This window comes from Salvelinus namaycush, chromosome 30 (assembly GCF_016432855.1).
Source record: "Salvelinus namaycush isolate Seneca chromosome 30, SaNama_1.0, whole genome shotgun sequence".
In the NCBI taxonomy this organism is placed as follows: domain Eukaryota; kingdom Metazoa; phylum Chordata; class Actinopteri; order Salmoniformes; family Salmonidae; genus Salvelinus; species Salvelinus namaycush.
In genome coordinates, this window is record NC_052336.1 from 29,294,506 (window position 1) to 29,319,643 (window position 25,138).

A 25,138-nucleotide genomic window follows, 5' to 3' on the forward strand; every position below is an offset into this window, starting at 1 on the left:
TTATTACTGGTCAGCTCATATATGAATCGTTCTATATTGGATGACAGAAATGGTTGACCTTGGAGATCTTATCCTGTGGCCCCGCCTACTTAGCTGCCTTACTTTTCTCAAGACTTGCATTAGCTGAGCCCGTTTCCAAATACACTAAAAACACTATTGTGAAACATTCTTTAGAAATCTGGAAACAGTTCAGGCGATCGTTTGATCTCAACGAATTTTCAACTTCTGCCCCAATATTAAAGAACCATACATTCTCTCCATCAGTATTAGACCGTGCGTTTCATTTCTGGTCTGGAAAAGGGATCTCCTCACTGAACGACTTGTATATTGGTAAGGATTTTTCATCTTTGGAACAATTAGTACAAAAGTTTAATTCCTAGATCCCATTTCTTTAGATACCTGCAATTGTGTAATTTTGTATCTTCATATGTCACGCCCTGACCATAGAGAGCCTTTTATTCTCTATGTTGGTTAGGTCGGGGTGTGACTAGGGTGTGTTATCTAGGGTATTATATGTCTATGTTGGCCTTGTATGGTTCCCAATCAGAGGCAGCTGTTTATCGTTGTCTCTGACTGGGGATCATATTTAAGCAGCCTTTCCCCACTGGGTTTTTGTGGGATCTTGTTTGTTTGTGTGTAGTTGCCTGTGAGCACTGCATTTGATTTCACGTTTCGTTTGTTCTGTATTGTTTTGGTGAGTTTCATTAATTAAACATGTGGAACATGTGGAAGGCACGCTGCGCCTTGGTCCGTTAATTCTACAAACGATCGTGACATCATACTCCAGTAACTTCCCTTCACGCCCACCTACCTCCCTTCTATATTCTCTTTTTAAAGTGAACCCTTATATCAAAGGGGGCATAATCTTGATCTATATGTTATTAAACTCGCACAATCTGGATTCCCTGTACTCTCTTAAGAACCAATGGGAAGAGGATTTATGTGAACAATTTACAGACGAAACTTGGCATAGTATGCTTCAGAGAATACATTCTTCATCTGTGTGTCTAAGACATGTTGTAATTCAATTTAAAATAGTTCATCGGCTGCATTGGTCAAAGGCAAAATTATTCAAGATTAGACCAGAAATACATCCCACTCGTGACCGATGTAAGCAGCCTCCTGCTACTTTATTACACATGCCCGAAATTGACAGATTTCTGGATATCAATTTTTTAGACGTTTTCTAAGATACTGGGGAGACCTACAGAACCTTCTGCCTTCATTGCATTATTTGGAGTGGCACCACAGGAGGCCCCTCTAAACAGTTCTATGGCCAACATGCTGACATTTACTATTCTTCTAGCTAGACGTCTTATACGATTTAAGTGGAAGGATCCTACTTTTAACCATTGGATAAAGGAAGTTATGCAACATCTCGAGCTAGAGAAAATACTCTACTCCGTTAGGGGATCTGCAATTAAATTTTATAATATCTGACAACCTTTCCTATCCTTTGTAGAAGACAAGGACACGGCTGATTTCACAACTCCATAAACCAACCCAAATTAGAATTTGTATCATTATTTTTATTTATTTTTTTACTTTTTGTATTATAATATCTTTATATATATTTTTTTACTAAATGATTATATTACTCTTTGTATATCATGCCTGCTTTAAGTTTCATTGTTATGGATGTACCCAAATAAATGTCACTAGAAAACAGCTTTATCACACGCAAATGAAGCTACTTTGTTGTTATTCTGGCTGCACTGGTTGACCGGACTATAAATTAGCCTTAGTTGTCTAGCTAGCAAGCAAAGGATAAGAACGTTGCAAGCCAGTATGGCAATAGAACATTTAGAACGAAAAACTGGGTCGCGTCCATAGATGCAAATCAAAAAGACTGAATGTCTGGGTCGCATCTCTGGCAACTGAACTGATAGAACAAACGACCAGGCGGCTTGGGTAGCAACCCTAGATTTGTGTGGGACTATATCCTGTGGAAGGATGAAACAGTATGAATAAATTCATCAAAATAACGTTTTTAATGAAAATATGAGACTCGTTTCAGGAAACTAGGTGAATGTCACGGGTCACTATTTCACAGGAGAGCCAATTGAATGTAAACTTTTTTAATCAAAATGCGTTGGAACGTGAACTTTCATGTGCGTTAATAACAGACTTGTATGCCATCTGTAAATATTAATACAATTGTTAAATTACGAGCCCAGTTGGTTTAGCCACAGAAAAAGCGAGCAACATTCCCGCTAGCCATGATTGGCTGAGATAATGAGTGGGCTGGACATGCCGAAAGATACGTTCGGATTGGTCTGCCATATAGCACGCTTTGAGCTGGTCAGTATGTGAAGGTAATCCTGTCAAACAGAGCTTTTTTTATGTATCACATAGTAGAACTGCATAAGTGTTGCTTTCCACTTTCTGGAGGACCGAGTTTTGAATCAGTGGAATTAGAGTATGATAGCTAAAGAGATGGAGAAAACAACAGTCTCTGGATTACATCTTCAAACTAAGGGCAACCGTGGAATCCGTGACAGGGAGAGGCATCCATCCATGATGTATACGGATAAGATAGTCTAGCTAGCTACATTTTCAGATATTACACGTTTTAAATTTTGACAGAAAGTCGTTTTCATTTCAAATTACATTGTACTGTTATCTAGCTAGCTAAAGTTCACTGGCTGGCTCACTAGCTACTGTTACGTGTATGATCTTATTATTCGTATCTCAGAGGCATTTACTTTGCTAGTTATAGCCTAATGTTAGCTACAGTAGCTAGCGTTGGACCTGGTTGGTTAGCTACCTGCAGATTCATGCAGGGTTGTAATGTCATGAGTTGGGATTATGGTTCATTGTTTAGTTACCTAGCTAGCTAGCTACATGTCTTAACAAAAGACTCCACTATGCAAGTAACCATTTCAATAGAATGTCACTGCGACAACTGTTGATAGACTTAGCTGGTAAATTCGCTCTGGCTATCTAATCCGATTTCAGAGCACTCTCGTCTGAGTGTGCGAGAGTGCAGAATAACTGACGAATTTACGAACGCTCAACACCTGTTGAACATTGAACACGCTCAACACCTGTTCTATTGTCAGTAAACGTTTTTTTAAAAGTGTAAATTGTTGCCAGCAGCACATCTGCAGTCACCAACATAAAAACAGCCTAACCAGCTCTGCTAGGGCGAGTAAAATGGTCGATGAGCTGTTCTCTCATTTGTGTCTGGAAGTAGCTGTTAGCTTGGGTGCTTGACTGTTGTTGTTAGGACAGAACGCTCGGGTCAACTCTTAAAGAGACGGGTGGGGCTAAAGCTTAAGAGGGTGTGATCGATGCTGAATGGTTGTAGACAAAGAAGAGCTCGCCGGTAGGTACCAAAACATTGGCCATTTTCTCAAAAGTGAGGATACAAGTTTATCAATTTACAAATGCAGTGTATAATATACAATTTTGTAGTTCTGTGTCTCTGCTTTAATCCAATGTAAAAAAAAAAAAAAACATTTCAAATGTTGCTACATAAGACCGAAATCAAGGCAGTCGGTCACATATGCCAATCATTATTTGAACATGTTGGTAACCTGTTGTATAAAAGTGCTAATGCCCTTGAAGCCGGTGTTTGGAGGATATATTGACACGGTTTCCCGCAAATCCCATGCCAATATACCCTCCAAACACCAGCTTCAAGGGCATTTTACACACACAGAGACACATACAAAGCCCTCCCTCGCCCTACATTTGGAAAATCTGACCATAATTCTATCCTCCTGATTCCTGCTTACAAGCAAATATTAAAGCAGGAAGCACCTGTGACGCGGTCAATAAAAAAGTGGTCAGATGAAGCAGACGCTAAACTACAGGACTGTTTTGCTAGCACACAACGGAATATGTTCCGTGATTCTTCCGATGGCATTGAGGAGTACACCACATCAGTCATGGGCTTTATCAATAAGTGCATTGAGGAAGTCATACCCACAGTGACTGTACATACACACCCCAACCAGAAGCCATGGATTACAGGTAACATTTGCACTGGGCGAAAGGGTAGAGTTGCTGCTTTCAAGTAGTGGGACTCTAACCCGGAAGCTTATAAGAAATCCCGCTATGCCCTCCGATGAACCATCAAAAAGGCAAAGCATCAATACGGGACTAAGTTCGAATCATATTAAACTTGCTCCAACGCTCGTCGGATGTGGCAGGGCTTGCAAACTATTACAGACTACAAAGGGAAGCACAGCCGAGAGCAGCCCAGTGACACGAGCCTACCAGACGAGCTAAATAATTTCTATGCTCGCTTCGAGGCAAGCATCACTGAAACATGCATGAGAGCATCAGCTGTTCCGGACGACTGTGTGATCACGCTCTCCGCAGCCGAAGACCTTTAAACAGGTCAACATTCACAAGGCCGCAGGGCCAGACGGATTACCAGGACGTGTACTCCGAGCATGCGCTGGCTAACTGGCAAGTGTCTTCACTGACATTTTCAAACTCTCCCTGTCTGAGTCTGTAATACCAACATGTTTCAAGTAGACCACCATAGTCCCTGTGCCCAAGAACACTAAGGTAACCTGCCCTAAATGACTACCAACCCGTAGCGCTCACGTCTGTAGATAATGCTTTGAAAGACTGGTCATGGCTCACATCAACACCATTATCCCACTCCCATTTGCATACCGCCCCAACAGATCCACAGATGAATCTCTATTGCACTCCACACTGTCCTTTCCCACCTGGACAAAAGGAACACCTATGTGAGAATGCAATTCATTGACTACAGCTCAGCGTTCAACACCATAGTGCCCTTAAAGCTCATCACTAAGCTAAGGACACTGGGACTAAACACCTCCCTCTGCAACGCTGATCCTCAACACGGGGGCCCCCTCAGGGGTGCGTGCTCAGTCCCCTCCTGTACTCCCTGATCACTCATGACTGCACGGCCAGGCACAGCCAACTCCACCACCATCATTAAATTTGCCGATGACACAACAGTGGTAGGCCTGATCATCGACAACAATGAGACAGCCTATAGGGAGGAGTTCAGAGACCTTGCCTTGTGGTGCCAGGACAACAACCTCTCCCTCAACGTGATCAAGACAAAGGAGATGATTGTGGACTACAGGAAAAGGAGGACCGAGCATGCCTCCATTCTCATCGACGGGGCTGTAGTGGAGCACGTTGAGAGCTTCAAGTTCCTTGGCGTCCACCTCACCAACAAACGTACATGGTCCAAGCACAACAAAACAGTCATGAAGAGGGCACGACAAAACCTATTCTCCCTCAGGGGACTTAAAATATTTGGCATGGGTTCTCAGGTCCTCAAAAGGATTTACAACTGCACCATCGAGAGCATCCTGACGGGCTGCATCACTGCCTGGTACGGCAACTGCTCGGCCTCCAACCACAAGGCACGACAGAGGGTAGTGCGTACGGCCCAGTACATCACTGGGGGCAAGCTTCCTGCCATCCAGGACTTCTATACCAGGCGGTGTCAGAGGAAGGCCTTAAAAAATGTCAAAGACTCCAGCCACCCTAGTCATAGACTGTTCTCTCTGCTACCGCACGGCAAGCGGTACCGGAGAGCCAAGTCTAGGTCCAAGAGGCTTCTAAACAGCTTCTACCCCCAAGCCATAAGACTCTTGAACAGCTAATCAAATGGCTACCAAGACTATTTGCATTGCCCCCCCCCCCCCCCCCATTCTTCGCTGCTGCTGTTCTCTGTTGTTATCTATGCATTGTCACTTTAATAACTCTACCTACATGCACATACTGTAATACCTCAATTACCTCGACACTGGTGCCCCAGCACATTGACTCTGTACCGGTACCCCCTGTATATAGCCCCGCTATTGTTATTTACTGCTGCTCTTAATTATTTGTTATTCTTATCTCTTACTTTTTTGAAGGTATTTTCTTAAAACTCCATTGTTGGTTAAAGGGCTTGTAAGTAAGCATTTCGCTGTAAGGTCTACAGCTGTTGTATTCGGCCAATGTGACAAATAAACTGTGACTTGATTTGTTTTGATTGATCACATAATTAGGGTTAACGTTACGGTAATGTTTTACTCACCTGTACACTCTCTGAGGTGGCACGGCTGGGGCAGCCGAAGAGTTCTCGTCTCAGGAGGTTCCCATCGTACTCCAGGAAGGTTAAGTACAGGTTCCGGAAGAACTCGACGTGCTTGTTCTTCACTCTCAGCTTCTTAGGAGAGTTCCAATGGATCACCTGACACGGGACATAAACATGTTACTATGGTGACCTGTTGCCATATGACTAGACGCGGTACATTCATTCGGAAATAAGTGAGGGATTTTGCTATATTGAGTGTGTGTGTGTGTGTGTGTGCTTGTGTGTGTGTGTATTTCACTGCATAGCCCTACCTTGAGGTCAGACACCTCTGTGTAGCACTGTTCGGAGCGTGTGTGGTCAGACAGCTGAACGTTCCAGAAGCAGGGCAGCTGATGCACTAGGACTGGGTTCTGCTTAATGAACGCATTAAAGATGTCCTGCACACAAGATTACATTAAACACCTGTGTAATACCCTCCTTGAAAAAAGGGTTCCAAAAGGGTTCTTCGGTGTCCCCATGGGATAAACTTTTTTAGTTCCATGTTTACTCTTTTGGATGCAATGTAGAACCCTCTGTTTTAAGGGTTCTACATGGAACTCAAAAGGGTTCTACCAAGAACCAAAAAGGGTTATTCAAAGGGTTCTCCTATGGGGACAGCCGAAGAACCCTTTTAGGTTCAAGATTGCACCTTTTTTTCTAAGAGTGTATTATACACACTCATTTTGACATTAAGATCATATAGAACTCTGGCACACAATCGTAAACATTCACATTTACACATGCGCCAAATGTTCATTAGAGATGTCCTACACACTTAAATTACCATTTGCCTCATACACAGTATGCTTTGAGGCATAAGATTACCCTATATCAGGGTCCCCAACTGGCGGCCCGTGGGTCAAATTTTGGCCGAGGGTGGTTTTATTTGTACCCCAACATTTTTATATACAGTTGAAGTCGGAAGTTTACATACACTTAGGTTGGAGTCATTAAAACTCGTTTTTCAACCACTCCAAAAATGTCTCGTTAACAAACTATAGTTTTGGCAAGTCGGTTAGGACATCTACTTTGTGCATGACACAAGTAATTTTTCCAACATTTGTTTACAGACAGATTATTTTGCGTATAATTCACTGTATCACAATTCCAGTGGGTCAGAAGTATACATACAATAAGTTGACTGTGCCTTTAAACAGCTTGGAAAATTCCCCAAAATTATGTCATGCTTTAGAGGCTTCTGATAGGCTAATTTACATAATTTGAGTCGGAGGTGTACCTGTGGATGTATTTCAAGGCCTACTTTCAAACTCATTTCCTCTTTGCTTGACATCATGGGAAAATCAAAAGAAATCAGCCAAGACCTCAGAAAATTGTAGACCTCCACAAGTCTGGTTCATCCTTGGGAGCAATTTCCAAACACCTGAAGGTACCACGTTCATCTGTACAAACAATAGTACGCAAGTATAAACACCATGGGACCACGCAGCTGTCATACCGCTCAGGAAAGAGATGCGTTCTGTCTCCTAGAAACGAATGTACTTTGGTGCGAAAAGTGCAAATCAATCCCAGAACAACACCAAAGGACTTTGTGAAGATGCTGGAGGAAACAGGTACAAAAGTATCTATATCCACAGTAAAACGAGTCCTATATCGACATAACCTGAAATGCCGCTCAGCAAGGAAGAAGCCACTGCTCCAAAACCGCCATAAAAAAGCCAGACTACGGTTTGCAACTGCACATGGAGACAAAGATTGTACTTTTTGGAGAAATGTCCTCTGGTCTGATGAAACAAAAATAGAACTGTTTGGCCATAATGACCATCATTATGTTTGGAGGAAAAAGGGGGGGCTTGTAAGCCGAAGAACACCATCCCAACCGTGAAGCACAGTGGTGGCAGCATCATGTTGTAGGTTGCTTTGCTGCAGGAGGGACTGGTGCACTTCATGAAATAGATGGCATCATGAGGGAGGAAAAGTATGTAGATATATTGAAGCAACATCTCAAGACATCAGTCAGGAAGTTAAAGCTTGGTCGCAAATGGGTCTTCCAAATGGACAATGACCCCAAGTACACTTCCAAAGTTGTGGCAAAATGGCTTAAGGACAACAAAGTTAAGGTATTTGAGTGGCCATCACAAAGCCCTGACCTCAATCCCATAGAAAATGTGTGGGCAGAACTGAAAAAGCGTGTGCGAGCAAGGAGGCTTACAAACCTGACTCAGTTACACCAGCTCTGTCAGGAGGAATGGGCCAAAATGTACCCAACTTATTGTGGGAAGCTTGTGGAAGGCTACCCAAAATGTTTGACCCAAGTTAAACAATTTAAACACAAAGCTTCCAAATACTAATTGAGTGTATGTAAACTTCTGACCCATCGGGAATGTGATGAAAGAAATAAAAGCTGAAATAAATCATTCTCTCTACAATTATTCTGACATTTCACATTCTTAAAATAAAGTGGTAATCCTAACTGAACTAAAACAGGGAATGTTTACTAGGATTAAATGTCAGGAATTGTGAAAAACTGAGTTTAAATATATTTGGCTAAGGGTTATGTAAACTTCCGACTTCAACTGTATATATATTTATTTTTATTTTTTATTGTTGGACATAGAAGACTGTAAAAACATCAGGAAATCAGCTTCAAGTAATTTTTAGTCATTTTTATTAATCCAATTATTTCCACGCATAATAGAGAGTCACTTGATTGTATACAAATGTGAGTAAGGTTTGAAATGATTATGTTTTAATCTAACATTATATCTATTTGGGCTTCTTGCAGTCAATTTGCAGTCTACAAATTATTTGCAATTATGTTCCGGCCCTCTGACCATCCGTTCAAGAAAAACATTGGCTGAATCTAGTTGATGATCTCTGCCCTATATTAAAATATGTTAAGAAAAGTAACGATCTAAAGAGTATTTAATAATATTCAGAATAAAAATAATAGACTAGAATAAAAGTAAATAAACAGACCTGGTCAGCCAGCGAGGTACTGAGCATGCTCATTAGCTCTCTCTCAGCGGTCAGCCTCCACATCTGCTCCCAGCCAATCCGTCGCAGCCTCTCCAGGTAGAGCAGGATGACCCCAGTGTTGAAGCCTCGTCCCAGGGCGGGCCAGGGTTTGTGGTTCTTCCACAGGTTCCCCAGGCACCAGTCACTCTGGTTCTCCACCAGACCTATCACCTGCTTGTCTGCAATCACAGCATCACCAATCATCATTCATCCGGATTTTAAAATGCTGATTATCATTGGTAATGAGGTGTATTCTTCAACATATAGAAATCTTTTCAACTACTAGTTTATCAAATATAATTTTTGTTCTCTAGGCATTTTTGCCCTCAAGGCATTTTTGCTTTATAGCATAAAAAAGGTACAATTCACTAATTTGCTTTATCACTCAACCAATGAAATCATTATTCAATCAATCAACCAGAAATGTTTATCAAGGTCAAAGGTCGTACCAGTGAACTTCCTGAAGATGGCCCAGAGCTCAGCGATGTCGGTGGCGAAGGTGATGTCCGTATCCAGGACTATGACCTTCGTGAGGTCAGAGGGCAGCGCTTTGGTTAGAGTCAGCTTCATCAGGCCGTAGATACCCGAGTAGTGCTTGTTGGGTATCCATGACACCTCAGACTGGAAGAGAAGAGAAGGTGGGGGGATGGAGAGAGAAAGCAAGAGGGAGGTTGAACCACTTTAGACGTCACAAATATTGATTTAAAAAAAGAAAGGGAACATAAAGTTGCAAGGTATGAAAAATTGTGTAATTAGAAGCAACACCACTGTGGATCTTTGTCAGGTGTGTAAGGGTATTCTCCTTCCTTTAAATAGCTAACATGCTCAGACACCCATCCGTTTCCTAAGATCCCTTTAGTATAAAAGTCCCTTTAAAGCAGAGGTGAACCAATTGGGGCATTACTACCGTTTACTCAATAGCATCAATCTTTAAAAAATATCATCTCTTTTTATGCCCAGGATACCCAAATGAATACTGAAACCTGCATAACTCTTGGCATGCATCTGGGCAACCATGTCTGATCATTTATTCATTCCTCTTGATTCTACAGAACGGGATCTGCAGTAGTGAATCATGTGCAAATATAATCAGCTCAGAAGATGCAGTGTTTCCGTCTCTGTTTGAACTGAGTTCATGAAAACTGTGAGCAGGTTGAGACGTTTGAGAGCACAAGGAGCTTTTGTTCCTGCTAAGCTTATGGAGGATGAGAGAGAATTTGAGGATGAGACGGAACCAAGTCATATTACAGGTCGAGGCAGGTTGCTATGCGAGTTGAGCAACGACATGTTGCTCTATGAACCCTTTGTCAATAGCAAAGAGCCAAAGCTAGACGCACACATCCATCCACCAACAGTACATGCACGCAACACACACATACCACACACAAAGACACGGTACATGCATACATACACCCCCTCCAACACACACACGCACCATTTTTCCGATTTACACAGACACACAGTGACTGAGCGGAGAGGCCAGAGGAGTAGAAGGACTGAGGTGACACATCACTGTTGTAAGAGTAGGGAAAGGAAAGAGAAGGAGGGAGTAAAGAACATGTAGAACAAGGAAAATTGAATGAGAGGAAGTATGGTCTCCAGTCCTTGTGAAGTGTCTACTGGATTTCTCTTTCTCCTGCCAACTGATTGATTGGAAAGGGGTGGAATTCTCCTTTTATGTCAGTGGTTGCTCACAGAGTGCACACCATTGTTTTCCTAAACACTGATTTTAAAAAGGTAGAGCAGACACTCAGGCTCCTGAGGACCATCGTTGGCATTTACCTTGAGTTCATCTGCGTCGTAGAAGCTAACTTGTACAGACGGAACCATCCAGGACTGGAACAGAGAACTCAGGATCTGATTGGCTACTGCGTCTGTGATGAAGTGGAAATGGAGAGGGTTTTTCCTGAGAGAGCAAGAGAGAGAGAGAGAGAGAGAAAGAGAAAGAAAGAGAAACATATGCCAAGAGCTACTCAAGTGCTTAATCTCTCTGATCATGAAATGTCTAACATTTCCTAAACGTCCAATAATTAATGAATAAATTATTCTCATTTGTATAAGTGGCCTTCGAATGGACTTCATCCTCATTTGCTCTACTGTTGCCATATTAGGTGTAGCTGTAGCTATAAGCAGCAGGTGTAGTTGTATGTGAAGCTCTGTTGTGTTACCTGTGGAACAGGATGGACTTGACCAGGGTGACCACATCTCTGCTGGCGTTGTGACCGGCGCACACGCACGCTACATGGATCAGCTGCGCAGAAAAGGGAGAAGCTATGCCATCAACACTGTTGTGATTTTAGCACTACAACCATATTATTTAACTGTGTCTATGTGATTTTATCCAAAACACATAAACACCAATGACAGTAGATTTGACATATCAATTTAACACCAATGACCAAACAGTGAAGCTAAACGAAGGTAAAACACAGAGCTGCGCTAAAAGGAGTATTTGATCCTGGCTCACCTCACACTTCAGTACGGTGGGCGAACGGGGACACTCTGTGTGATTGGCTCTCTCCTCCGCTGTGTTCTCCACATCCTCGGGCCCAGTGTCAGCTGACGCCCCCCACGCCGCGTTGCCGTAGTTACCACCGTCGGCGGGCTGGCCGGCCGTGCCCTGCAATTGGCTGAGCTGCAGGCGGATCTGCCGGTTCTCCTCCTCCATCTCGCGCACCCGCGACTCCAGAACTGCCCGCTCTAGAACCCGTGCCTCGGGGGTCTCTGACAAACAGGGGGACAGGAGGAGAGAACGCCCATCTGGAAAGGGGGGAGGGGGAGGCGAGGAGGGGATAGAGGGGAATTAAGATTAGGGTTGAATAAAATCTTTCATTTCTAGAGTTGTATATCACACGAAGCTGACACAGCTGAAATGTGGCACTCTGGGAATGTTCACACCCTGTTCCTGGTTGCTCAGAGGAAAGTGGGTGAGAGAGAGAAATAGACCTAATACTGATACAGTCCTCTCGTGTGTACACAGTAATTCACTGCTTCCTACGGCTATTCCGTAGAGCTGAAGTGAACAGACTGCACTATAACACCCCATCAGTCATCTTAGGTAAAGTATGTGTGAGAGAGGATTTGCATGCACATGTGTGCGCTTAAGAATTTTGGCGCGCTTCATAAATTGGTTTTAGGAGTGTATGACAGCACGTCCAGGGTCTATCGTTTTTGTTTACAACAGGATACTTAACCACATTCTCGGACAAAGATATCTCGGAATCTCGAATCTCAGCCTACAAGATTATTATTACGGATGCCGTATCTTAATTTGAGCCAGTTTCACACAGAAAGATTATAATCCTGCAGCAAGAAGAAAGGTGAACTGTTAGGGACATATCAAAATTGGGAAGGGTTTTTTATTTTATTTTATTGGGCACAGGGGAGGGTAGTGTGTTTTGTTCCTGGTTTACATTCGCCCTTTTGCAGGATTTATTATATCATTGATTCTATCCTAGCCACATTTCCACATCTGTTTGCATGCGCCTCCCCTACAGTGCCTTCGGAAGGTATTCAGACAGCTTGACTTTTTCCACATTTTGTTAAGTTACAGCCTTTTTCTAAAAGGTATTACATAGTTTTTCCCCCTCATCAATCTACCTACACACAATACCCCATAATGACTAAGCAATAAAAAAAATGAAATATCACATTTACATCTGTATACAGACCCTTTACTCAGTACTTTGTTGAAACACCTTTGGCAGCGATTACAGCCTCGAGTCTTCTTGGGTATGACGCTACAAGCTTGGAACACCTGTATTTGGGGAGTTTCTCCCGTTCTTCTCTACAGATCCTCTCAAGCTCTGTCAGGTTGGATGGGGAGTGTCAATGCACAGATATTTTCAGGTCTCTCTAGAGAGGTTTGATCGGGTTCAAGTCCGAGCTCTGGCTGGGCCACTCAAGGACATTCAGAGACTTGTCCCGAAGCCACTCCTGCATTGTCTTAGCTGTGTGCTTAGGGTCGTTGTCCTGTTGGAAGGTGAAACTTCGCCCCAGTCTGAGATCTCTCTGTACTTGGCTCCGTTCATCTTTGCCTCGATCCTGACTAGTCTCCCAGTCCCTGCCGCTGAAAAACATCCCAACAGCATGATGCTGCCACCACCATGCTTCACCATAGGGATGGTGCCAGGTTTCCTCAAGGACGTGACGAGAGTTCAATGTTGGCTTCATCAGACAAGAGAATCTTGTTTTTCATGGTCTGAGAGTCTTTAGGTGCCTTTTGGCAAACTCCAAGCGGGCTGTCATGTGCCTTTTACTGAGGAGTGGCTTCTGTCTGGCCACTGTACCATAAAGGCCTAATTGGTGGATTCTCCCATCTCCACAGAGGAACTCTAGAGCTCAGTCGGAGTGACCATAGGGTCTTAATCACCTCCCTGTCCAAGGACTTTCTCCCCCCGATTGCTCAGTTTGGCTGGGCGGCCAGCTCTAAGAAGAGTCTTGGTGGTTCCAAACTCCTTCCATTTAAGAATGATGGAGGCCGCTGTGTTCTTGGGGACCTTCAATGCTGCAGAAATGTTTTGGTACCCTTCCCCAGATCTGTGCCTCGACCAAATCATGTCTCGGAACTCTACGGAAAATTCCTTCAACCTCATGGCTAGGTTTTTGCTCTGACATGCACTGTCAACAGTGGGACCTTATAAAGACAGGTGTGTGCCTTTTCAAATCATGTTAGTCAATTTAATTTACCACAGGTGGACTCCAATCAAGTTGTAAAAACATCTCAAGGATGATCAATGGAAACAGGATGCACCTTAGCTCAATTTCGAGTCGTATAGCAAAGGGTCTGAATACTTATGTAAATAAGGTATTTCCGTTTTTTGTTTTAAATACATTTGCAAAAATGTAAATAATAAAACGTTTTTTGCTTTGTCATTATGGGGTATTGCGTGTAGATTGCTGAGGAAATTGTTTTATTTAATCAATTTTAGAATAAGGCTACAACGTAACAAAATATGGAAAAAGTCAAGGATTGTTTGGTCCTTCCCTTATGCACTACGCTTTTCTGCATGCTAACTTTTACTATACCACAGATCAATATACACTGATTATACAAAACATTAACACGTACTTTTTCCATGACATCGACTGACCAGGTGAATCCAGGTGAAATCTATGATCCCTTCTTGATGTCACATGTGAAATCCACTTCAATCAGTATAGATGAAGGGTAGGAGACAGATTAAAGTATTTTTAAACCTTGAGACTATTGAGACATGGAATGGGTATGTGTGCCATTCAGAGGGTGAATGGACAAAACAATAGATTTAAGTGCCTTTGAACGGGTGACAGGCGCAAGAACTGCGACGCTGCTTGGTTTTTCAGACTCAACAGTTTCCCGAGTGTATCAAGTATGGTCCACCACCCAAAGGACATCCAGCCATCTTGACACAACTGTGGGAAGCATTGGAGTCAACATGGGCCAGCATCCCTGTAGAACACTTTCAACACCTTGTAAAGTCCATGCCCTGACGAAATGAGGCTGTTCTGAGGGCAAAACGGGGGGGGGCTCGGTTCGATCGATAGTGGTTCATGGAGATTACAGTTTCTATGTGAAGAGAGATGTAGGCCACGTCTCAAATAACTATATATACATTTTTTTTACCCCTTTTTCTCCCCAATTTTGTGGTATCCAGTTGGTAATTACAGTCTTGTCTCATTGCTGCAACTCCCTTACGGACTCAGGAGAGGTGAAGGTCGAGAGCCGTGCGTCCTCCGAAACATAACCCAACCAAGCCGCACTACTTCTTGACCCAATGCCTACTTAACCCGGAACCCGGAAACACCGTACACCTGGCGACTGTGTCACCGTGCACTGCGCCCGGCCCTCCACAGGAGTCGCTAGTGCGCGTTGGGACAAGGACATCCCTGCCGGCCAAACCCTCCCCTAACCTGGACGACGCTGGGCCAATTGTGCGCTGCCCCATGAGTCTCCCGATCGCGGCCGGCTGCGACAGAGCCTGGATAGCAGGTAGCTCAATATTAGGAAAGTATTCCTAATGTTTGGTGTACTCAATGTAGTCTACCAGTCTATCCTGCCCTCTATCCACCATTCATAGTGACAACAGTGGTAGGTGCACCGTTTGTGAAGGTCTGCAAGAGGCTAACTGGCAATCATGCCTCACATAAAAGCATTCAAAGCTGCATACATTTTCAATATAAATCCACAAGAACAAATAGGAATAGCTGATAGGCAGTCGAGAATCCAGGTGCATCATTGTGCATAAAATAACATTGAAGACATGATCTTGTATAGGGGCAATACAAAATTCTACTCTAGGCTGCAGTGAAAATGTCCTTTGAATAATGACGTAAAAGCCCTGTGATTTTAATGTTTCATTCCATTTGGATCAGCTGTGTGTTTATCTGCACAGTAGCGCACCAGTCTGGCTGTATTTTTACTTCTGATACTGAGATGCGCTGTCTGTTGCAGATAATCATTCTCACAAGTCGTCCAATAATAATGTGGCCATATACAACTGTATGCTCTCGGCAGGCCCAGCTATTCAGGAAAGCTTCCTCTCCAATCCGAGCGGCCAAATGTAGCCTAAATATAAACTTTAAAAATGTATTATCTTTTATATGTGCTACTTCAAAAGTCTACTGTAGGCATGCGCACGTTTGTGCAAAATATAGTTCCAGCCTCCTCAAAATGGCTTGATATTGAGTGGGCATATTCACCATACCTACGCATTTTTTTGAGACAAAACCATCAGTAGGACTAAATGGATGGAAACTAATTTACCTTGTTTTTTTTTCCCCTACATGGGAATCTAACCGCAAAAGTTATTTTTATGTAGACTACGTATTTACGCAATAGAGTCAATTTGATGGAAACACAACTCAGATGGGAAAATATTGTTTTTATGCAGATTTTTTCATATTCACATGAAAATCTGTCACCAATTGGATGGAAAGCTCGCTATAGGGACACCCTAAAGACTCTGGCAAGTGTGCTAGTACAGTGTTTCACCAGCAGCGCCAAACATCTAAAGAATAAGCTACAGACCAAGCCGAAATAAGCTTGTAAGAATTGTACTTAAACTCCCCCCTCATACTCATCTAGAGGCGAGCATTTTTTTGTCTGTGTCTCTGTAATGTGTCTCTATCTATGAAATGTCATTATGTATCTATGCAAGAAAATAGGGACCACAATGGAAATAAGTCTGACTTTATTGTGCAATCCCGGTCATGTTGAAAAATTGCTGTACTGTGTGTATATGTATTTGTTTTTACTGAATCATTCAAATCAATCCAAACTGTGCAGCGAAACATTTGATTAACGGAAAGAGACATCTGTTATAAAACACCAAAAAAGTTGAATGACATTCGGTGATTGTCAAGCCAATCCTTTGATACTAGGTCAGTATGGAGGGACGCATTTTATGTTTGTCGAGATTGACATCTATTTATTGTGGTGTTGAAAATGCAAACCATGATATAGAAGTGCCCGAAGTCGGTATGCTTTCTTTATTGGTTGTGGGGTGCATTGGCACAGAAACCTGTTCGTTATCTTTTTTTGTGCAAATATTTTCTATAATTATATGAAAATCTCATTTCCCCTAGCTGATCATTTTCTGCAGCCGGCTCTGATCGTAGTGTTACTCTTCAGCTCCACTATATGCATTGTGTTGCTTTGCCATCAGCGTCACATCAATGTGAAGTTGTACCTGCTACACAGAGTTCGTTGTTTTGAGAGAGGAGCAGAGTCTTTATTCTATTTTGCCTACTGTACCATATTCATCGATTATGCGTAAGTATAATAGCTTTGGTCCAGTTTTTTGCAAGTACTCACTAAATTGTTGCTAGTGGTTGTACCAAATGATCCCCTAATTTCACACGCTGCTTTTGAACCTAGCTAGTCAATGTAACTAGCTAGCTAGTAGTAGTAGCTTCTTGACTAAAATAACCAGTGGTGTATATTCGTGGCCATATGCAACCAAAATCGTCTTTATTTGTCATCATTTCAATTCACAAGATAGAATTAACGTTCGCGTCAGCCATCGAGAATTTAACCTCTGTGATTCTTGAGCTTGGACGCTGACATTGGACGTGACGCATCGTGAGCGCAACACGGGCAGTGAAGCAGCTTTCATTGATTTCAAGGAAGCATTTCCTCAATGGCTGATGGCAATGCCGGACGCCCGATGGCTAAAGTGTAGAAGGGCTGTAATGAAACAGGCAATGAGAGTTCGTCTGTGGTGGTTTGACCTTCTGGCCCGTAAGGCCTGCATGACATGAACCGTGCCACATAAGCATGCTGAAGTGGCAAAGTCGATATAGAAGTTTGTAAACAAAGGGTCGTTACAGTTATTGTTATTTGAGGTCGTAAACATTATTTTGAGTCTGACATTTCAAAATGGAAATTACAATCTTTAGAAGCCTTTTTAAACCTTGAATGCACTACAAGTTTGCATCTCCAAATTCCTGCAACAACAGGATGCTCAAATTAAGATACGGCATCTGTATACCGTTGTTTAACGTGTTTTTAAAGTAGCTACAGTACATGCATACATGTGTTTCCTATTCCTTCCTAGGGCAGTTCAGTGGAAAAGTAGTTCCGGTCAGTCATGTAACCATGGCGACAGGCAGGTACTACTTACTCTCCAGGTTCCCAGCCAGCAGGTAGAGCCAGGTGAGCAGGATGACGGCGGTCAGAGATGCCACCAGCAGCTTCAGACGACCTCGAAACGGCATGTGCATGATGGGACGGCCGGGTGGGGGCGGGGGTGGGAGGTGAGGGCTCAGGTGGGGCTCAGTCTCACATCTGCTTCCTGCTGCATCCTCTCATCTGGAGGGAGAGATGAGGAGAAAGAGAGGAGGAGGGAGAAGGTTAGCATGATGCTATCACAAAACGCTTTAGTGGCATAACAGTGCAGTTTGTATTCAAGCAAAGCAGAGGTTTGGACACGGAAATGTCGGGGGCACAATTAAAATATGATGTCATCTCACTCTCATAACACAAATACGAGCACACGTATGAATGCGCAAAACGCGCACGCATGTGCACACACACACATGTGCAAGCGAGCACGCACATACACACACAGTTTATTCACAGCCAGGCTCAATTGGCAATAAGTGCGGGCAGACTCTCGCTCTCTCTCTCTCCCTCTCTCTCTACCTCCCTCTATCTATAAAGGCTATAAGAGTTCCAGGTCCTCTCTTTGTTTTATGATGAGCTTAATTAATCACGTTTCACTTTAATTAGATGCAGGCCTGAAGGAAACAAGATTGGATGCAGCTGCCAATTAAAAAAGAGAAGTCAAAAAAATATCTGGGAGTTTATGAAGAGTGCGTCTGGCCTTTGTTTTGCTGGTGTGACAAATCTGGTGAGAGAGGGAGGAGAGGGAGGAGAAAGTGGAATGGGTGGACGGCATTGGGGTGAGATTAAGCTGAACTCGCTCCTTGACCCAGGTTTTTAATGCAGGTTGACGTTTATTGGGATGAGTCTTGTCCTGGAGGCAGAACTGAGCGATTCCTGCTAAATGGGCCAGCTGCAAAGTCAAAATTGGCTATGTTGCAAAAGGTTATGAAAACTACATTTAAGGTTAGGATTAGGCATTAACGTTAGCAGTGTGGTTAAGGTTTAAAGTCTGATTTTATGACTGTGCCAGCTTGTGACCACTTTGCAGAGCCGACTCCAGAACAAGATACATGATGAAAAACGCTAACCTGTGGTTTTTATTTACATTTACATTTAAGTCATTTAGCAGACGCTCTTATCCAGAGCGACTTACAAATTGGTGCATTCACCTTATGATATCCAGTGGAACCTCTTTTATCTACTTGACACGTGCGCACACACACACACACACACACACACACACACACACACACACACACACACACACACACACACACACACACACACACACACACACACACACACACACACACACACACACACACACACCCTCAAGACTGTCAAATCAACATCCTGCCCTTCAGTGTGCGACTTTACTTAAAACAGATGCTTAAATTGGTTGCTCAAGGTGTGTGTGTGTGTGTGTTTGCTCAAGGTCTCTCATTCCAATGGATTCTCGTCACCCCGTTCAACTCTCATCTCGTCACAGCACCTACAGCTAGCGGACTCTAAAACGACAAGGACAAAGAGCACTGCTGATAATGCCAGAGAGAGAGAGAGAGAAGCAACAATGCCACAACATGCTGGAGAGCAACTCCGACATGTGCAGTATATTAACCAAAAGTATAATTCTAGAGAAAATGCTATTAATAACATTAATAACACAACAACCAAAGCCATAGCTGGCTCACAGTCCCTGATTTAGATGACCATCCTAGATCACGGAGACGTAATTTATAGATCGGCAGGTAAGGTTGCTCTCGAGCAGCTAGATGTTATTTACCTTTCGGCCATTAGATTTGCCACCAATGCTCCTTATAGGACACATCACTGCACTCTATACTCCTCTGTAAATGGGTCATCTCTGTATACCCATCGCAAGACCCACTGGTTGATGCATATTTATAAAACCCTCTTAGGCCTCACTCCCCCCTATCTGAGATATCTACTGCAACTCTCATCCTCCACATACAACACCCGTTCTGCCAGTCACATTCTGTTAAAGGTCCCCAAAGCACACACATCCCTGGGTCGCTCCTCTTTTCAGTTCGCTGCAGCTAGCGACTGAAACGAGCTGCAAAAAACACTCAAACTGGACCGTTTTATCTCCATCTCTGCATTCAAAGACTCAATCACGGACACTCTTACTGACAGTTGTGGCTGCTTCACGTGATGTAATGTTGTCTCTACCTTCCTGCCTTTTGTGCTGTTGTCTCTGCCCAATAATGTTTGTACCATGTTTTGTGTTACTACCATGTTGTGTTGCTACCATGTTGTGGTCATGTTGTGTTGCTACCATGCTGTGCTTTCATGTGTTGCTGCCATGCTATGTTGTTGTCTTAGGTCTCTCTTTATGTAGTGTTGTGGTGTCTCTCTTGTGTGATGTGTGTTTTGTCCTATATTTTTTTTTTTTTTAATTTTAAGCCCCAGCCCCTGTCCCCGCAGGAGGCCTTTTGCTTTCAGGTAGGCCGTCATTGTAAATAAGAATTTGTTCTTAACTGACTTGCCTAGTTAAATAAATACAATTTTTAAAAAACAGTCAGAGTAAGTGAGGGCTGTTGAGAGACTTTGTACGTTGGATAGGGAAAGAGAGCCAAGGCCTGCAGATACAGAAGAGAAAGGCGAGAGGTGTTCAACCGATTCATCCACCTCAACGAGCCCCTCTTCAGGAGGAGGGTTGGCCACCCCTGCCTTAAAAAGGATAGTTCAACAATCCCCTCAAATCCACCGTTGATTCAAATATAACCTCAAAATCCATTCACGTCAAATACCTCACACATTTCCTTGCTGTGCTTTTATAAGCACAGTTACTGCTCTTTGCCTGCCAAAGTACATTAATAGTACATGTGATCCACATAGTATTGAGGTTACGCCCTAGAGCTACAACACCTGGTCAAGGTGAGATCAGGAAGGGGATTTTTCCCAGAAACCCTTGGCTGCATCAAGTGATAAATACTGCAAGACATCTGCTTTTTAATCTTTCATATTTTCTCTCTGATCTTTCATTTTTTCCTTCTTCTGTGTTTGTGTGTGTGCTGAAGATAAACCCATTCTGAAATGATTTACACCACAGGTGTAAGCGTAGCCTCAACATTGAGGTCATGTTTCGATCTCTTTCTCTTTCCCTCCCTCCCTATCTCCTCCCTCCCTCCCTCTTGCCCAGATCGTAAAATCGCTTTTAAAACAAGGATTCTGTTCAGCATAGATCACTTCCGTTACCGGCTCTGATTCTGTTCCTTGAAAAAGTTTGTTATTTTCCAGTTTTCGGGCTCTGTTCCCTGAACCGGTTCCAAACCCTGGTTTAAATCCTACCCCAAACTTGAACCCTTATCTTAACCATTTGGAATGAATGCCTAAACTTAACCGTCAAAATGTCTATGTTTATGGTCAAAAGTCGAACACTGCAGTCAGACCATGAGATATGTTGGAAAAAGAATGGAAACTAAACAGAATACAACACAGAAATTCTTCATTTGTTTGGTACAAAACAGCCAAAGTTTTCCATTTCACATTGTAGAGCATCGTGAATGGTGCCAAGGGAAACCTGCCTGTTCCTCTATTTCTAAGCATGGCTGTCAATAAAACATGGCTCCTGAGAAACATATAATGCAAGTAATAGTGCGATTAAGAGCTGAAGCCATTGAGTAAAGGCTTTTAACGGTAGCTTCCCCATCCAAAGTGAAGGGCCTTTTAGCACTGCGCTAATCAGGAAGGGAGATATCTGATTAGGGCATAATCAGTTTGGCGCTTCCTGCATCAGAGAACCATGATAACAGAGACGGTTAATCATCTACTCTCTTTCTCTATTCTGACCTCAGCCAAGGGTTCACACACACACACGCACGCACGCACACACTCTTGAGATGAGATTCTTGATTGAAAACCAAACCATCCATTCAATAGTGGATACGTTTACCCCTGTCTGTATGTCTGTGAGTGTATCTGTGCACAAACGGATTGGGTCCCTCTGCATTTGTTTGACCTGCCTTGTTCTGTGTTTGTGTGTGTGTGTGTGTGTGTGTGTGTGTGTATATGTGTGTGTGTGTGTGTGTGTGTGTGTGTGTGTGTGTGTGTGTGTGTGTGTGTGTGTGTGTGTGTGTGTGTGTGTGTGTGTGTGTGTGTGTGTGTGTGTGTGTGTGTGTGTGTGTGTGTGTGTGTGTGATACGTGGGTTGACTCATAACCTGCAGTCCCCGCAGTTATATCTGCGGGTCGGGCGGGTGGCTGTCGGGTTGAATAAAGAGAAAATAGTACAGGAAAAAAATCTATAAATGTATAATTCTTGTGCAATTTACATCTAGGCCTATAGGCTACATTGAGGTCTGGCATTAGTGCATAGACCTAAGCTTTAGGGCCTAACTTTACATCTGCCAAATAGCCTACGCGCCAATCCCCTAAAGCTTTTGGGAACGGGTAGAAAAAGTTAACGTTGTTCCACTGAGGCAAAAAGTACAATGACAGAGTTGAATTCAGTAACAGAAATGCTGCAAAATGGAGAATTAAAAATCAAGAGTAGGGAGGGGCCAGAAAATGTATTCTTTGGGAAATATTTGGTGAGGGGGTGAAAGAGGATGATAGCAGTGTAGGCTATGTTGTGTGTGATTTTTGTGAGGCACTATATGAATTCGACAGTCACTAGACGGAGACTTCAAATAGCCCTATGACACATCAAGGGAACTGTAGCCTACTGTTCAGATGGGTTAAATGGAAACTGAAATCTGGACAATGACTGTAGGTCTATAACCTCTCACATAGTCTTAACATTAACTCCTGTAGAAATAAGCGATTGTTGCAGTAAATTGATACCAACAAGCTCAAGTCAGAATTAGATGTTCATCTATGTTTCTCAAACATCAAATTTCGAAGTCTTTTTAAGTGTTTAGGTATTAACTCTGAATTTTTAAGGTATGGCATAAAACTCCGATTGGTTAAGGTAAAGGGTTAAGGATTGGGATAGGCTAAAAACAAACATCGCAAAAACAACTTTCTATTGCTGGATTCAAACATGCAACCTTTGGCACCAGAGGCAGATGCTTATGCCCATCCCACTCCACAACACCCTAGCAAAACCGAAACCTACTTGAAGGTAACAGCGCTCACTGTTGCCCCTAGTGGATGGTTTACACGTCATCGCCAGACATCCTCAGACATGGATGGACGTCAAATACTGACTTGTATCATGGGTGACCTGGCTGATTGATACACCAAATGTAAAAAAACAATTTATAATAAAAAAATAATTATTGCATTTTCTCCCCGGTCCCTAAACGTCTTTGCTCTATGAGAGAAGCAGAGATGACAGAGAAAAATGTTGTGATGGCAACTACACTTGTAAAAGTAGAAAGTCTCAAAACACCACGATTGTGTAATGAAACCCTGAAAACTGAGCTGAGATCTGGTGTTTGAAGGGTGTTTGAATGTAAACCCAAGGCAAGTGTTTTAATGCACAGAATGTTTGAGGAATATACGGTGATGGCGTCTGTTCAGGCGTGTGTCGGGGAGATGACAGAGAGACGCAGCACAAACACACACACCTTTCTCTCTTCTGCATTTTTCTCAGAGCAGGGTAAGAAACACAATTATCACCCCGGTCAATAATCTGTGCTCACATGATGGTTCACACACTTCGCTGTAACAGCAGGGAGTTTTCACATGAAACATGAAACTGCAATTTAGACAGACTCTGCTGCTCATATCACATCTGCTGCAGCTCTGACTGCTATCATAATACTTTGTTTGTTTGTTTGTTTGTGTGTGTGTGTGTGTGTGTGTGTGTGTGTGTGTGTGTGTGTGTGTGTGTGTGTGTGTGTGTGTGTGTGTGTGTGTGTGTGTGTGTGTGTGTGTGTGTGTGTGTGTGTGTGTGTGTGTGTGTGTGTGTGTAACAGAGAAAGAGAAAGATAGAAAGACAGAGAGAGGCAAATCAAATCAAAGTTTATTGGTCGCGTACACAGATTTGCAGATGATGTTATCGCAGTTTCAGCCAAATGCTTGTGTTTCTAGCTCCAACAGTGCAGTAATACCTAGCAATAATAATACAACATTTATAAAATACATGCATAATCCAGAAAAATAAAGAAATTAAGAATTATCAGTACGAGCAATGTCAGAGGCAGGAATATAAATATATATACATATAATACATACAGTGCATTCGGAAAGAGTTCAGACGACTTGACTTTTTCCACATTTTGTTACGTTACAGCCTTATTCTAAAATTGATTAAATAAAACATTTTCCTTATCGACCTACACACAATACCGCATAATGACAAAGCAAAAACAGGTTTTTAGAAATGTTTGCAAAGTTAGTAATAATACCAAACAGAAATACCTTATTTACATAAGTATTCAGACCCTTTGCTACGAGACTCAAAATTGAGTTCAGGTGCATACTGTTTTCAGTGATCATCATCCTACAACTTGAGTGGAGTCCACCTGTGGTAAATTCGATTGATTGGACATGATTTTGGAAGGCACACACCTGTCTATATAAGGTCTGACAGTTTACAGTGCATGTCAGAGCAAAAACCAAGCCATGAGGTCGAAGGAATTGTCTGCAGAGCTTTGAGACAGTATTGTGTCAAGGCACAGATCTGGGGAAGCGTACCAACAAATGTCTGCAGCATTGAAGGTCCCCAAGAGCACAGTGGCCTCCATCATTCTTAAACAGAAGACGTCTTGCGATGTCAACTACACTGTAAAAGTAAAAAGTCTCAAAACACCATGATTGTGTAATGAAACCATGAAAACTAAGCTGAGATCTGGTGTTTGGAGGTTGTTTGAATGTAAACCCAATACAAGTGTTTTAATGTACAGGAAGTACTTTGAAACACCCAAAGTCATTCTTCAACCTTAATATTGTTGTATTGAAGAGAGTATTGTGAAACACTTTGAGGGTTTTAGAGCACATAAAAGGCATCATCGAAACACAAAAACTGTTCCTCATACAATCAATGGTTTATAGCCTAAATATTGATTGATGACAAGGGCCTATGGAGAATATTTGTTGTGGAATTCCACCTTTTTTCAATGCTTTATTAAGACAGATTAGAAACAGGAGGGCAGTAAAATTGTACATTTTGTTGGAAGTTGACACACAGCCACACTGTAAGAAATTATTCTGGGGTTAAATGAAATGAACTCAAATAAACATACAAATGAATGCAAGTCGTGTAGTGCCTGTGGTCTAGCGATAACGCACACGGCTCAGACATGTCACCCCTCTATCCACCGAAGACGGGGCTTAAATTCCCCGCTCCAACCCTTCAATCTGTTTCTCCCACCTATCTGTATCCCCTCTGTCATTTCATAACTGTTTCAATAGTGTCAAAATACCACCAAAATATCTTTAAAAAATATGTATGCAAGTTATTTCAATGATTTAATCATTTCATTCTACCAAAATAATCTAAGAATAAATCCAACTAAATATATTCCTCAAAATGGAAGTAGCTTTCATGAGGGTAGCCAAAGAGAGACAACGCAATGATTGAAATCATTGGAAGTTTTTGGTT

The 25,138-nt window shown here is 42.6% G+C and overlaps 1 protein-coding gene across 1 annotated transcript in view; it reads right to left on the minus strand.

Moving 5' to 3' along the window:
- The window catches only part of LOC120024916 (LARGE xylosyl- and glucuronyltransferase 2), a 94,426-nt gene that overhangs the window by 7,142 nt on the left and 62,146 nt on the right, over positions 1 to 25,138 (minus strand). The window contains exons 3-10 of the mRNA XM_038969283.1: positions 17,644 to 17,831; positions 11,508 to 11,800; positions 11,209 to 11,291; positions 10,823 to 10,946; positions 9,490 to 9,661; positions 9,002 to 9,219; positions 6,337 to 6,462; positions 6,026 to 6,181 (exon numbers count right to left, since the gene is read on the minus strand). Coding sequence (XP_038825211.1) covers positions 6,026 to 6,181; positions 6,337 to 6,462; positions 9,002 to 9,219; positions 9,490 to 9,661; positions 10,823 to 10,946; positions 11,209 to 11,291; positions 11,508 to 11,800; positions 17,644 to 17,743 — 1,272 coding nt within the window. The 5' untranslated portion in view covers positions 17,744 to 17,831. The remainder of the gene's footprint in view (positions 1 to 6,025; positions 6,182 to 6,336; positions 6,463 to 9,001; positions 9,220 to 9,489; positions 9,662 to 10,822; positions 10,947 to 11,208; positions 11,292 to 11,507; positions 11,801 to 17,643; positions 17,832 to 25,138) is intronic.